Below are 14,013 nucleotides of genomic sequence, written 5' to 3'. Positions count from 1 at the left end.
CCAGCCTTCATAGGTGCTCGCTATCAACACTTGCCCCAACAGTCTGTTAAGGCTATACGAAGGATCTTGGTATTTGCGTGTATGCACATATACACATGTATTTGTGTCATAAAACACTCCACCCCCTCAACTCCCATTAGTAATGGGGCAGTTGTGGAGAGAGTGGGGAAGTTCCCATGCCTGGTTTGTGTGCTTATGACTAGTACCAGTTTGGCAGCAGAGGTGTCGCTCGGAATCAATCATCCAGCATTACCTTATCAGCTACGTAATGCTGTGTGGAAACTATCTGACCTGTCGCTCCATACAAAGCTCCGGGTCTTCTCGGTCACATTTATACCCTCGCTTCTCTATGTTTGCAAAACTTGGATCCCTCTGAAGGAACATCTGTGCCGGTTTGAAAAATGCAGGCTGGCCTGCCTATGATCCATCTTGGGTTTAACGAGACTGGATTGTGTGAGGAGCTCAGATTATTTAATGATCTGGACACATTCCCATCGGTGAGCTTCGGCAGGTGAGGCTGCCGTTGGCTGAGCCATATAGCCTGCATGTCCAGCCACCGCATGCCAAAGCAGATTGTCTTTGGTCAGATAGGTTGCTCTAAACGGCCATGGCATAGAAAAGAGAAATAATGGACTGATGTGGTACAGGAGGATATGGAGCCGAGTGGATTTACCAATGACGGGTACCAGCAGTGTCAAGATCGGCCTCTATGGAGGAGTCTCATGAAAAATGCTCCTGGGCAGTGGGAGGCAACAACAACGAAGGGCAGAGGAGCGACGCTCGCAACAACAAGTGGAGCGCCGGGCGGCTAAAATGCAGCGAGTTGGCACAGTAGGGGGCACAGATGGTACATCTGCCAGTCATCTCAGTCAACCGACGACACCTGGGTCTGTCCCGTCACCTGCTGTCAGTGAGTCTTCGACACTTCACGTGGTCTCAAATTGCACCGAATCTGGCACAAGCGATGTGGCGACGTCACCGCCACTTGGTTACAAATGACAGCTGTTGCTGTTGTGTATGCACGTGTGTACGCACGTGCATCATAATCGCTGCATAAGTATCCTCTAACACTCAGATAATCAGACCCAGAATAGAGGTCAGTGGTGTCATGGCCCAGTTCTGATTGGCTGCTATTGAACAATAGAGCTGCGCATTGTGCAGCTCATCAAAGGCAAAATCACTGAGTGGCATGCAATCACGTGGGGCGCAAGCCTGTTTACCCAAACCGCCCGTGTCGGCACGCACCTGTTTATGAGCACAGAACCCCACAAGTTATGGTGTCCTCTTCTGCCCATCGAACACAGGGGCTTACAAAAAACAAACACAGGCCCGAGATGCGGGTAAATGGATGCTCGATGCCCTTCTTAAGGCCGTCTCCGCTGGCCCATTGTGTGCTGCAAGTGTCAGAATGGCCCACCTGCTGCTCTTAAGAGCTCACGACGTTTTCCAATAGGACCTCTACTCGGCCGAGTTCCGCCCCTCTCCTGTCTCGGGGGGGGGGGGGGGGGGGGGCCCTACCCCCCACCCCCCGTGCCCCCCCCCCACCCCCCGTGCCTTTTAATAACCGCTCAAACTGTCGCCCGCCGGGTTTCCCCACCCGTCGCGTGCGCAGATGCTGGAGGCTGCGATGAGCACCGAGCTCCTCGGCTGTCAGAAGTGGCTGGAGCTGCGGCAGGACGGGGAGCGGCAGCTGAAGCCGGTGAAGACTTGTCTGGGGCAGGCGGAGGTGGCGCGCCAGCAGGCGGCGCTCTTCCCGCTGCTGCGCTACGCCCGCGTGCCGCTGGCCAGCTCCGCCTGCCTCACCGAGCAGGTCAGGGGCCGCCGAGGCCCGTCCGGGCGCGCTCGCGTACCCGCGCTTACGCGAACGGGGCTCGGCGCGGTGGAGCCAACCGCCGCGCGTGGGTTGTAATTCTTCACCGTCCGTGCGGCGCGTCGCAGGGAGAAGCGGTTGGGTTTCCTGTAGCCATCCGGCGGAGCTGGCTGCGAGTCAGTCGATCGCTTTGGTGCACGCCATTCAATGGCCGTGGGCGGCAGTCGACCGCACGCCCCGTGGTTTGTTCTGCTCCCGCAGTCGCAGGTGGAACAGTCCTCTCATCACCGTGGTCCTCGGTTTGCGGGGAAGCGAGAAGGAAGTGGGTTGTGCTGGCCTATAGCACTCGAGCGAAATCAGTGCATGCGTAGCAACGCAAGCGTGGCGGTGGTTGGCGGTGGCAGCTGAGTTTTTCTGTCCGGCTTGGTTGGAAACGCTCGCTATGCCAGCCCAATTTCCCCTTCGTACCACATCTTTGGGAAGCGGGAATTGTGTGCAGTGAGCGGCTTTTATGGAACCTCTTCCCACGCGTGCGTGCATGTGCGTGGCCAGGACCTGGATCGGCTGATGGGTGCGGTGCGCGGGTGCCTGGCGGAGAGCTCGAGCCCGGCGATCGTGTTCAGCTGCCACGACGGGAAGGGCCGGACGACCACGGCCATGGTGGTGGCCCTCCTCCTGCTGTGGCACATCAACGTGCGTAGCCCACGCCCCGTCCCGACGGCCCCGCTCCGTTTCACGCGACGTTGTCGAATCTGTTGCCGCTCGCCTTCGGAACGTGCACCCGAAATGCGCCCAGTCCACAACAGACTTACGAAGCGAAGGAGTGTTGAAGCGAAGGAGTGTTGAGCGTGCAAAGTTTTTGGATGGGCAACTGCCCTTGTGTTAGGTGTTACTGTCTGTGGGCACCACATTGTGGGCAGCAGAGGGCAGCGCAAGTAAAATCCACTGTAGCGGTCCCCGCATCTCCACTCCTGCCTTCAACGCACACTGACCAACGTGGTGAAGTATAGGCCAGTAACCCCCATTACCCACACAGCATGGGGATGCCCCCAGTCAGCAGTGGATTGGTAATGGCTCTTAAGCTGCCGTACGGCCTTGTGTGTGTAGCAAAGAGGCAGTGGTGCTGTACTGTGTGGCCGTCTTATGTTCAGTTCACAACCGGAAGGTATGTATGTATGTATGTCGAACTTCTTTTGAACTATACGTAGCCAACCGTGCTAATTGGAGGTGCGAAAAGGTGTCCGGCTCAGCAATTGGTGGGTTTTATTTTATTCGGTTGTGTGTGTTTCTTTCAATATTGTCTGCTTCATATATTGTCAAAATCATAGTTCTTTGTTTCACCGTCTTGGTAAATGAACATGAAGGAATGATTTACAACATTGCAACTACGTTTCTGCATTAGATGCAGTTTTGTGTACTGCACTAGTCCCTCGTTATTCACGAGGGACACATTCCAGAGATGCCCTTGAATAGCAAATTTCGCGGATAGTCATATTGGCCTTTTTAATGAAATACCTAAAATAAATACATAAACAAGCTATTAAATACATGGACATAATCATAATAACACATTTCTTTATTTCATCACTTTATCTCAAATCAGTTTGTCTCATCGCTTTATCTCATCACATTTTCATCACTTTATCTCATCGCCCTGTTTCCCTCTCGATGCAGTAGAGTTCCAGATGCGATTCGCGGATAGCCAAAATCGCGGATAGCAAGTTACCGTGACTAACGAGTAAATATTGTTGTTCATGTGTTTTTCATTGTGAGCATAGTTATTTATTTAAATATTTTTAATGTCAATGTGGAAAATACCCTGCAGCCCAAATGCTAATGCCTCGGTCTCTTTTTTTCCCCTCTCTCGAACTTTCACGAATTTAAAAACACGAACGTTTATTAGAAGGAAACACATTCGATAAAAAATATATATATTAATCATGCCGTCAAATCGTTTATGATGATTTGTTCTCTGGTCGAAGGCCGCTGGGGCGTTATGATTCATTCTGGCACTGCCGATGGGTTTCGCATGCACAGGGCTTTCCTGCGGAGAACGAGGACGAGATGGTCAGCGTGCCGAACGCCAAGTACACCAAAGGAGAATTTGAGGTGAGATGCGAGCGGTGATGACGCTCGTCATGTTCGTGCGCTCCGCAAGCCGGTGTTTGTTGTTGCATTTCAACGAATCGCAAAAAAAGTTAACACACGCTGTTCGCTGGGTTGAAAATAGGCGCTGGAAATGACGTGGTCTCTCACTCCACCATTGCCTCACTACGTGCGCACATACGCACACGTAAACATGCACGCACTTGCGCGCTCTTGCTGCTGCATATGAACAGCATCTTCAGTGGTGAAGGAATGTATTGTGACTACATTCGAAGCTCTAAAGGGTTCCCATACTTATTCCTCGCAAGCACACTGGTTCACTTGCATCGTGACATTTTCCTCAATTTGAATTAGTCCCTTCGTGCATTATCACTATTTCAGTCGCAGTCCAAGTGCTCACATGTAATATAGCAATAGCTGGAGGTCGATTGCCATCGCCTTGAACCGACATTTCACTCTTACAATCAGCTGTCTTCTCTCCTGGATGCACTTTTTACGATTTGTATTTTTTAGATGTGTTTATTTTATTTTTGTTGCATGTATTAATTACTTGTGATGCTGCCCTGGACTTGCAATCCAGAGGTCACCGGTTCCAGGCATTATCCCAGTGCAGCCGTTGAAACGATGGTGCACGTTCCTAGAAAATCTCCACATCCTCTGTGGACCCAGGAGTGTAAATAGGTGTGGCACAATTAGTCAATCGACAGATTGTGTGTGGTGGGGTAAAGTGTAGTTACTCCCACCTCTTCCAGGATGTCTGGCGCCTTGGTGGCAAGATGTCAACTACCTCGCCTGGTATGCAGGAGGTTGTGGGTCCGATCCTGACCCTTGACGCCTGCTGTATATTTGGAGTTTGCATGTTCCCCCCATGGTCACGTGGATTTTTCTCCGGGCCCTCCGGTTTTTCCTTCCGCATTAACAAAAAATGCGCTTAGAGTATTTGGCCGCTATAAAGTTATACACGATGATAAGCCACTTAGTTGAGCAATCATATGTGGCCAGGTCGCTTCTGAAATAATGGCAACACAGCTCAGTGGGCCTTACCTGGTAAGATAAACATAGTTTCGTTGAAAAAGAGTTGAGTTTAATAGTGTAATAGAGTCGGCTAAAATACCCACTGGAGGATCTCCCTCCAGTGGAGGCCATTCCACCAGCAGTGGCGTGAGTTAGATAATTGCAGGGCTACACCTTTACCTTTTTCGAATGAAAATAATAATCATCTTTCATCATGTTGTATTTTCCCGATGCCCTCCCTCTTTGAAAAGTGTCAAAGTTTGCCACGTTGTTTTGACGAAGTTAAATTACAAGGAGTGTGGCGATGGACTCGCGTGCCTACACAGGTGGTGCAGGCAGTGGTGCGGCTGCTGCCCCAGGGGCAGTCTCGCAAGCGCCAAGTGGACCTGGCGCTGGACTCTGTGAGCGAGACCATGACCCCCATGCACTACCACCTGCGCGAAGCCATCATCTGCACGCACCGCCAGGTATGGGCATCCCCGTGACGGCCTAAGCAGCATGCCCCGTAGAACGCGGTGAGACGCAGCGTCTCTCTTTTTTTCTCGCTAAATTCTTTATTTTAGTGCGTGCGTTTTTTTGCGTTGAGCCAGGCAGAAGCTTTATTAGGTTCGCGTTTTTATCCAACTTGCACCACAGCTACAGTTCGGGTTGTTGCATAAGGCCCCAACTGCGCACACACGGGGGCCTTGACCGTTTCAGAACCTGTTTGAGTAGGGCCCGGTCACAAGCCGAAGATCGCACCCAAGTGGATGGATCGTAGGCTCGTCCACAAGGAATCGGTTCCTTGTTGACGCAGAGAGCGTCCCCTTCCCTTCGCCACGGTGACTCTGCTGACACGTCCTAGTGTGGCGCGTTGGTCCACAATGGGTGCCGTGACGACAGACGAGCAGAAGGTGTCCTAAAGAGATTGGCGTGCGGCAGCAGACTTGGCTTGCTTGGTGTGTATCTTGTCCAGTCGCTTGCCGGTTGCAGTCAGGAGACTGCGACGGACACTCAAAGCCAGGGAGTTGGTCAAAGAGCTCCCTGAGATGATGCGCATTGCCGAATGTAGCCGCGCGTCGTCAACAGACCCGGTGTTCGACAGCTGACCCCAGACAGGTGCGCGGTATCCTGCCGGCGAGTACTGATGTCCCTGGAGTTGGGGCACCAGCCCCCACGATGAGCCGGTGAACTTGCCAGGCAAGTCACTGAGTCTTGGCTATCGCGACCGTATCCTGAGGTGTGAGCGTGGTAAGTCAGCGTCCAGTCCCTGGTCACTTCGAGTGAGATAAACTGGGTGCAGGTTTTGTCTGCGCCTCGGCCCATTGAGGCAAATGTTCAGTCCTTGGGCAGCACACGGGCGTTGTGAAGGTGGAGCACGCTCGACGCCGTCTTGGTGACACTCAGCTGAAGTTGCCGCATCTTGCAGTCGTCCTCCAGCCTGTTGAAATCATCGTTGAGCGTTTTCTTCAGATTTGTACAAATCCAGGCCTGAGTTCCAGAGCATATATCGTCTGCGTACATGCATCTTCGTGACTGTGTGGGTGGGACGTCGTTGGTGTAGAGGCTAAACATGGTTGGCGTGAGCACAGAGCCCTTGGGCAGGCCATTAATTTGCCTCCTCGAAGCAATTGTACCATCTTTGAACCTCCTGACATCTTAACTAGACGGCTGCTGTACCAGACTGTGTCATCGGCTGCCGTCAGGTCCAGCAACACTGCCCCTTGTCTTCACGTTTCTTTGAAAAACCATTCTCAATGGACGCACTCAGGATGTATCCCACTTGTGTCGACATGTTGGAGGTTCAGATGTTCCAAGTCTTTGAAGCGCTTGGAGAGCGGCGATGTCGGCCGTAGCTTGCAGCCTCGTGTTTTGGAAGGGCGATGACTTTCAACGCTTGCCAGATCTTTGGCAGCTTCCCTTCCCTGGTGACCCGAGTATTGAACCAACCACAAGTGGGCACACGTGGGCCAAGATGATTCAAGAACTTCTGGCGAGATGTTGTCAAAGCCCGCGGCGGTACTGAAGTTACTCTGCTGAGTACTTTGTCGAGTTTGGCTCATTCGCTCATGATAATGACCGAATATCCGTAAAATGACTCTTCCGCTGTACTTTCCTGCTAGTTTATACCTGAGTTGCGCATGATTTGCAGAGTTAAAAATTGACTGCGTAGGTTGTCGCGATTGTGCTGAGCAGCTCTGTTGGGTTTTCGGATTGGAACTGTGTGTGGTTCATATTGATGTCCGTTGTTATGCTAAATATTTGCTGGGAGCTTCTTCAGGAACATTCTGGATCTGGGAGCTTCATCAATTCCTGAAGAAGCTCCCAGCACGTGGAGCGGCGTATTGGACATGCCGAACAGCACGCGGCACACCCCGATAAGACATCAGAGAGCCGATTGAAAGTTGAGCTGTAACACCGTCACACAGTGTCCACTCTGTGAGTAACATACCAACAGATTTTTCCAGCCTGTTTGTCCGTGTACTTTGGAAATGCACAGTTCCATTACTGCATGGGGTTAGGAATCCAGACGTAAACTGAGTACAGTCTGGTTCTGACCCACTGGACTGCTCAGCCAGTCGTCATCAGCCATGATGTATCCACTGCTGGATGAAGGCTTCACCGAGTCATCACCATCTCTCACAGTCTTGCAAAGCAGCGATCCAACTATCTCCTGCACAGGAGCTGACCTCGTCATTCCATCTCTGCAGTGGTGGTCGCATTGTGCGTGTTCTCTCCTTTGGCTGTCACCCCATCGTTGGTCTCAACCACCCGGTCATCGGTCCCTTCTCATGACGTGTGTCCTGCCCAAGCCCGCTTACTTTTCTTTGTAGTCAATATGGCGTCAGTCACTTTTGCATATGTTCTCTAATACATGCGTTCCTTGTATGTATTCTCGCTCATAAACCCTCCTGCTGCCTACTTAACTTTTTCCCGTTCCGATGACGTACATTCCGGTGAGGTACGTCATCAGAATGGAATCGATTTCGAACGGAATAGGAAGCAAAAGGCCATGCGGGGGGGGGGGGGGGGGGCGTGTGACACAGTTTGGCGCCAGCTATCATAGAGTACAGTAGAATGTCTTTAGAAACAGCAGCGCTACTCCTCTCTGAAGGAATTAACGCTAACCGCTTGCACATTCTGAGATTCAGCGGTGAACGGGACCCACCCTGCAACTTGTAGATATCTCAGAGCGGGAAATGGTTAATTGTCCATTATGATCATTAATTTGCAATGATTGGCACCATTAGTACCACTGCACTGTTATGAGCAGTGGTAGCACTGTAGTTGTAATGATCAGTAGTCCACTCACAGTATAATCGGTTTATTTATTCCATATTTAATTCCTCCAGTCTCGACAGCAGCCATTTGCCTCCTCATCACCCTAATATCACTATTAACATGGGTACTATTCCCATGAACTTCATTCATTGAATTCTCCACCCTATATTGAGGATTCGGTCTATCAGGTTTACTCTTTAGTCTTAGATAATTTTTGCATTTAGCCACCACGCTGCTCGCCTTATACACGCTTCACTTTCTGCTTCTTTCTCTGCTCGACTTTGTAATCCCTTCCCATCGTCTCTTTTCCAAAGTTCTCATATCCTCACTCAGTGCGAGAAATCTACCAATTAATAATCTACAGGAACTTTGCCAGTGCCATCTGTGGTGCTGGCCGCTTGACATTTTGGGCCTTCGGGGCCTGTGCTTTTATCAACTGTGTGTGTAAAGTAAAAAAAAAAATACATGGTTAAGCCTCAGCTTCCCCGTCCACGTGCATGCGCAGATGAAGGTGGGGAAGTGCGCTGAAGAGAACAACGTGTTACGCGTGCGCAGCCTGCAGTACCTGGAGAGGTACATCTTCCTCATCCTCTTCAACGCCTACCTGCACCTGGAGAAGCCCCAGTCCTGGGAGAGGCCCTTCAGCCAGTGGATGGTGGAGGTAACCACTGCACTCGTGTGTGCCCCTTGTTTTCTTATTGTGCATCACAAATGTGGGGTTTTCTGCATCGCACTGATCTAGGGGATGAGCTAAGCATTCGTAGTGCGTGAGCAGACGTTAGAGGCACCGGTTGTGTTGTGCTGACCCTTTTCCAGGGGGTTGGCCGTGCGTAGAACCTCCCTCTGGATCTCGCTGTCCTCCGATAGTCTTGCCGCGTCGTGAATCTGCATCTCCGCCCGTTCGCTTGCTTCGTATACCCGTCGCCTTCTTGCTCTACCTCAGGATTTCTGAGCAGGTGCACATCCTTGTAGTTATGGCCTTCTCTAGGCAACCTGTAGGTTTGTGATTCAGGTGTCCATAAAATCACGATGCAGTCTTCAACGGGTACAGTGTGGATTTTTTTTCTGTGATATTACATTTTTGATATTGCTGTTTTAATTTCAGTTCTTTGTGGTGTTAATGTCGTAAAAAATCAAGTCAAAGTGTCCGAAAGCTTTGTTGAGTTTTTGGTAGCACACATCTCTATTCACGGTTGTAAGCAAGTGATATACAGTCCACATGCTTATGGCAGGGCCAGTGGCAGAACGCGGTGTTGATTATTAGCACGTTTGGCTACGCACAGTGCGAAAGAAGTTGAACATACACTCCCTACTGATGACTCACCCACCTCTAAATTCTGTCTTGTATAATTAAACCATGGGTATCGACTTTTTCCTCAAAAACATGGGTTTAGACAAAATGAGATTGTTAAGGGGGGGGGGGGGGGCGGCATTGGGTTTCCCGAGGTGTCAATGACGCCCCTAATACTAAGTAGTACAGTGAGGGGAAAAAGTATTTGATCCCCTGCTGATTTTGTACGTTTGCCCACTGACAAAGAAATGATCAGTCTATAATTTTAATAGTAGGTTTATTTGAACAGTGAGAGACAGAATAACAACAAGAAAAATCCAGAAAAACACATGTCAAAAATGTTATAGATTTGCATTTTAATTAGGGAAATAAGTATTTGACCCCCTCTCAATCAGAAAGATTTCTGGCTCCCAGGTGTCTTTTATACAGGTAACGAGCTGAGATTAAGAGCACACTCTTAAAGGGAGTGCTCTTAATCTCAGCTTGTTACCTGTATAAAAGACACCTGTCCACAGAAGCAATAAATCAGATTCCAAACTCTCCACCATGGCCAAGACCAAAGAGCTCTCCAAGGATGTCAGGGACAAGATTGTAGACCTACACAAGGTTGTAATGGGCTACAAGACCATTGCCAAGCAGCTTGGTGAGAAGGTGACAACAGTTGGTGCGATTATTCGCAAATGGAAGAAACACAAAAGAACTGTCAATCTCCCTCGGCCTGGGGCTCCATGCAAGATCTCACCTCGTGGAGTTGCAATGATCATGAGAACGGTGAAGAATCAGCCCAGAACTACACGGGATGATCTTGTCAATGATCTCAAGGCAGCTGAGGGGACCATATTCACCAAGAAAACAATTGGTAACACACTACGACGTGAAGGACTGAAATCCTGCAGCGCCTGCAAGGTCCCCCTGCTCAAGAAAGCACATATACATGCCCGTCTGAAGTTTGCCAATGAACATCTGAATGATTCAGAGGACAACTGGGTGAAAGTGTTGTGGTCAGATGAGACCAAAATGGAGCTCTTTGGCATCAACTCAACTCGCCATGTTTGGAGAAGGAGGGATGCTGCCTATGACCCCAAGAACACCATCCCCACCGTCAAACATGGAGGTGGAAATATTATGCTTTGGGGGTGTTTTTCTGCTAAGGGGACAATACAACTTCACCGCATCAAAGGGACGATGGACGGGGCCATGTACCATAAAATATTGGGTGAGAACCTCCTTCCCTCAGCCAGGGCATTGAAAATAGGTCGTGGATGGGTATTCCAGCATGACAATGACCCAAAACACACGGCCAAGGCAACAAAGGAGTGGCTCAAGAAGAAGCACATTAAGGTCCTGGAGTGGCCTAGCCCATGCTCCAGACCTTATTCCCATAGAAAATCTGTGGAGAGAGCTGAAGGTTCGAGTTGCCAAACGTCAGCCTCAAAACCTTAATGACTTGGAGAAGATCTGCAAAGAGGAGTGGGACAAAATCCCTCCTGAGATGTGTGCAAACCTGGTGGCCAACTACAAGAAACGTCTGACCTCTGTGATTGCCAACAAGGGTTTTGCCACCAAGTACTAAGTCATGTTTTGCAGAGGGGTCAAATACTTATTCCCCTCATTAAAATTCAAATCAATTTATAACATTTTCGACATGCGTTTTTCTGGATTTTTTTGTTGTTATTCTCTCTCTCACTGTTCAAATAAACCTACCATTAAAATTATAGACTGATCATTTCTTTGTCAGTGGGCAAACATACAAAATCAACAGGGGATCAAATACTTCTTTCCCTCACTGTATATCAGCATACATAAGACGGCCCATATTTTTGTTCCACTGTGGGTTAGACTTTATCCATAGTCGGCTTGCGCAGGCTCAGTGGAACTGCCACATGTTTTGAACAATCTGTCCTTACAGCCTCATTGGTGTTGGTCTTTGGGAAGCTAATTTGTACGTTTAGTTTCCATGTGGTTGGCTTATTGGCCCTCTCTCCATACGCAATTATAAATCCTACAAATTCTCACTTCAAATCCATGAGACGCACCACACCTGTGAATGTGTGATGTTGTCGTCATTACGTTCGCTTGTATTACATCACACACTTTCCTTAGAAATGGCCAGATGGCAAAGTAATTATATTATAAAATGAGCCCCAATGTGTTTCATTATTTTACGCTCCCCAATGGGCAGGATTAAAATTGGCTTTTCCTTGTTGTTGATGCGTTCATTTTACGTGGTATGTTAAACATTTTGGATCATGTTAATTGTTTTACTTTTCAGTCAGGCTTGTTTTTCAGTGTTTTGGAGGTTTTGGTGATATAAAAAATGTATGCTGCAGATGCATTAAAACGTCTGTCAATATTCTGGTGATGCAATGCCTTGCTTCTGCCTTGGCAAGAGCAAGGGAATAGAATCATTCGGACAACAATTTACAGTTTCTAATTTTCACCAAATAAACTTGGTGGCCACGTGGAATTGTTAAAAGTACTGAAACCGTAAATATTGTCCCTCAACAACGTTTTGCATGAGATGGTCAACCAATAAGAATAGCACATTGTTACATTCAAACAGCATGTTATTTTATTTATTATTGTCAAGGGGGATTGGAACATTGTGCAAACACATGTGTGGTAGGAAATATTTGTGCATGAATGACTTAATTTGTTTTCGGAAGAAAAAAAAGTTACGCAAAAAAAATCTTTACTTTGTTACTATTTTTAACAGACATCCTACAATGTGTAGCATAATTGCATTAAAACTATTTATAAACGCGCCAGTTGCCTTCTGTGTGAACCATGATTATAACTTTTTTCTTTATGTAATGGGTAGGATTTATTTATACCAAGCATTTTGAGACTCACTTATCAATGGAACAGCGCTCACGGTTTCAACTGATTCTCTGCTGACATTGGTACGAGCTCTTAGGGGGCTTTATGCAGCATTGCCACATTTGGTGAAAAAAAGCCCAATAACACTTGATTTATTTTAAGGAAAATCCTCTTAAGCAGCTGACTTGTTTTGGAAGGAGTTACTTTGCTGTGCTTTAAGGTTAAGGAAACACGCTTGGCTGTAACGTGAGTCTCCGAGTATTTACCAGCATTCACACATTCGCCATCGCCGCTTTGGATGCTCGACATGCGCTCCACTATTGTAACAAAATGCTCCTCCCGTTGGTGGGAAACGCTGGGGTCACTGCTCAGTGACAATGCGTCGGCGCATTTGTGGGGCCGCCCCTTATAACGTGGAATTTCTTTTGTCGTGGCTGGGAATGTCTGCCAAGAGGCACCAAAACGCTCCTCTCTTCGGCACATGTGGCGACTGATCGCCAGGAGGCGGAGCCTGAGAAGGGTGGAATGTTCCAGTGGGATGTGCCAAAGCGGGGAGAGGAGGCTCCAAAAACATGCCAGTTCTACCACTTGGCATGGTTTTTCCCGTGTTTTTTTTTTTCTCCTAGAGGGAAGCAAGGCCTGGCTTTTTCTTATTTTGTATTTTTTTCCCTTTTGAATGGACCCATGCAATAGTGCGCCTAGTGTGTCGGCTGCATAAAACACATTTGTCTATTAACACTCCGGATTTAAACGTTTATTTGAATTATATAAATTACCGTGAATGGAATTTAACAAATCTAAATTTGCGCGATTAATTTCAATCGTTGCCTCCCACAAGAGGCTAATTAGACATCAATGTAGCTCCACTGAGAGAAACCCTTTCCAACAACGGTTGAAAGTACTTGTGCACTCACTCCGTCCGTCTGGTCGGCCGTCCATCACTGGGTGGGGGTGACACACGATAACTCTCTTAAACACGATCCAATATGAGCCCTTCTGAAGCATAAAGTTACGTTACTATTAGGGCCTTATCTTATTGAAAACCAACCACGTTAATTTAAGGCTTATCGCCCAAAACTTGGGAGACACAATCCAAAGCAAAATTGACTATTTGCAAATATGAAATCTTTTTAGCCCTGACAGCTATCCATCAGCTGCCATACTGATAAATGTGTCGCTCCCAAGACAAACACATGTTGGATCTCTTTCATAATCAATGCAGAGCGCATGGTTTTTCCTAATTTGTTGAGCTCATCTCTCCCTTAACAGCAACGGTCATGCGGGCGCCACTGATGTCTCGTCTGTCAACTCTCAACTCTTGCCAACAGCTGTGATAGAGTCTCTGTCAGCTGTTGTGCCCGGGCCTATCAATCTTTGTTATCACATCTGTCATTCAGTTGATCTTGCATCATCCTCCTCTTCTGTTTCTAACAGTGCCTTGTAAGATGATGTTGTTGTGGGATAGAGAGGGGGAGAGAGAGAGACAGTCCCCCTTCTCATGTCACGGTGTCCGAACCATCGCTGTTTCCTCTTCACCGCAGCAAACATTGGTTTATGCTGTCCCACCTCGGCGCCATTGCGTGGAGAACTCGCCATCACCTTCTCGGTCGGCTCATCTCGAACGCCGGCATTATTTTTCCACAACTCGTCGGTTTCACGTCCGTGCGTGACCTTCACTGATTCTGCAACCGCTCCCGGTAACGACGTGACG

At 48.5% G+C, this 14,013-nt stretch overlaps 1 protein-coding gene across 7 annotated transcripts in view; it reads left to right on the top strand.

Moving 5' to 3' along the window:
- Positions 1-14,013, top strand: part of PALD1 (phosphatase domain containing paladin 1) — a 213,729-nt gene that overhangs the window by 196,088 nt on the left and 3,628 nt on the right. For all 7 annotated transcript variants that reach the window (XM_032949504.2, XM_032949506.2, XM_032949502.2 and 4 more), the window contains exons 15-19: positions 1,613-1,810; positions 2,363-2,503; positions 3,848-3,919; positions 5,257-5,397; positions 8,697-8,852. In XM_032949504.2, coding sequence (XP_032805395.1) covers positions 1,613-1,810; positions 2,363-2,503; positions 3,848-3,919; positions 5,257-5,397; positions 8,697-8,852 — 708 coding nt within the window. The remainder of the gene's footprint in view (positions 1-1,612; positions 1,811-2,362; positions 2,504-3,847; positions 3,920-5,256; positions 5,398-8,696; positions 8,853-14,013) is intronic.

The sequence above is a fragment of the Petromyzon marinus genome, chromosome 8, assembly GCF_048934315.1.
Source record: "Petromyzon marinus isolate PM22_M1 ecotype Great Lakes invasive population chromosome 8, UKy_Petmar_22M1.pri1.0, whole genome shotgun sequence".
In the NCBI taxonomy this organism is placed as follows: Eukaryota; Metazoa; Chordata; class Hyperoartia; order Petromyzontiformes; family Petromyzontidae; genus Petromyzon; species Petromyzon marinus.
Note: the sequence above shows the minus strand (reverse complement) of the source record. Positions and strands in the feature narration are given on the sequence as shown.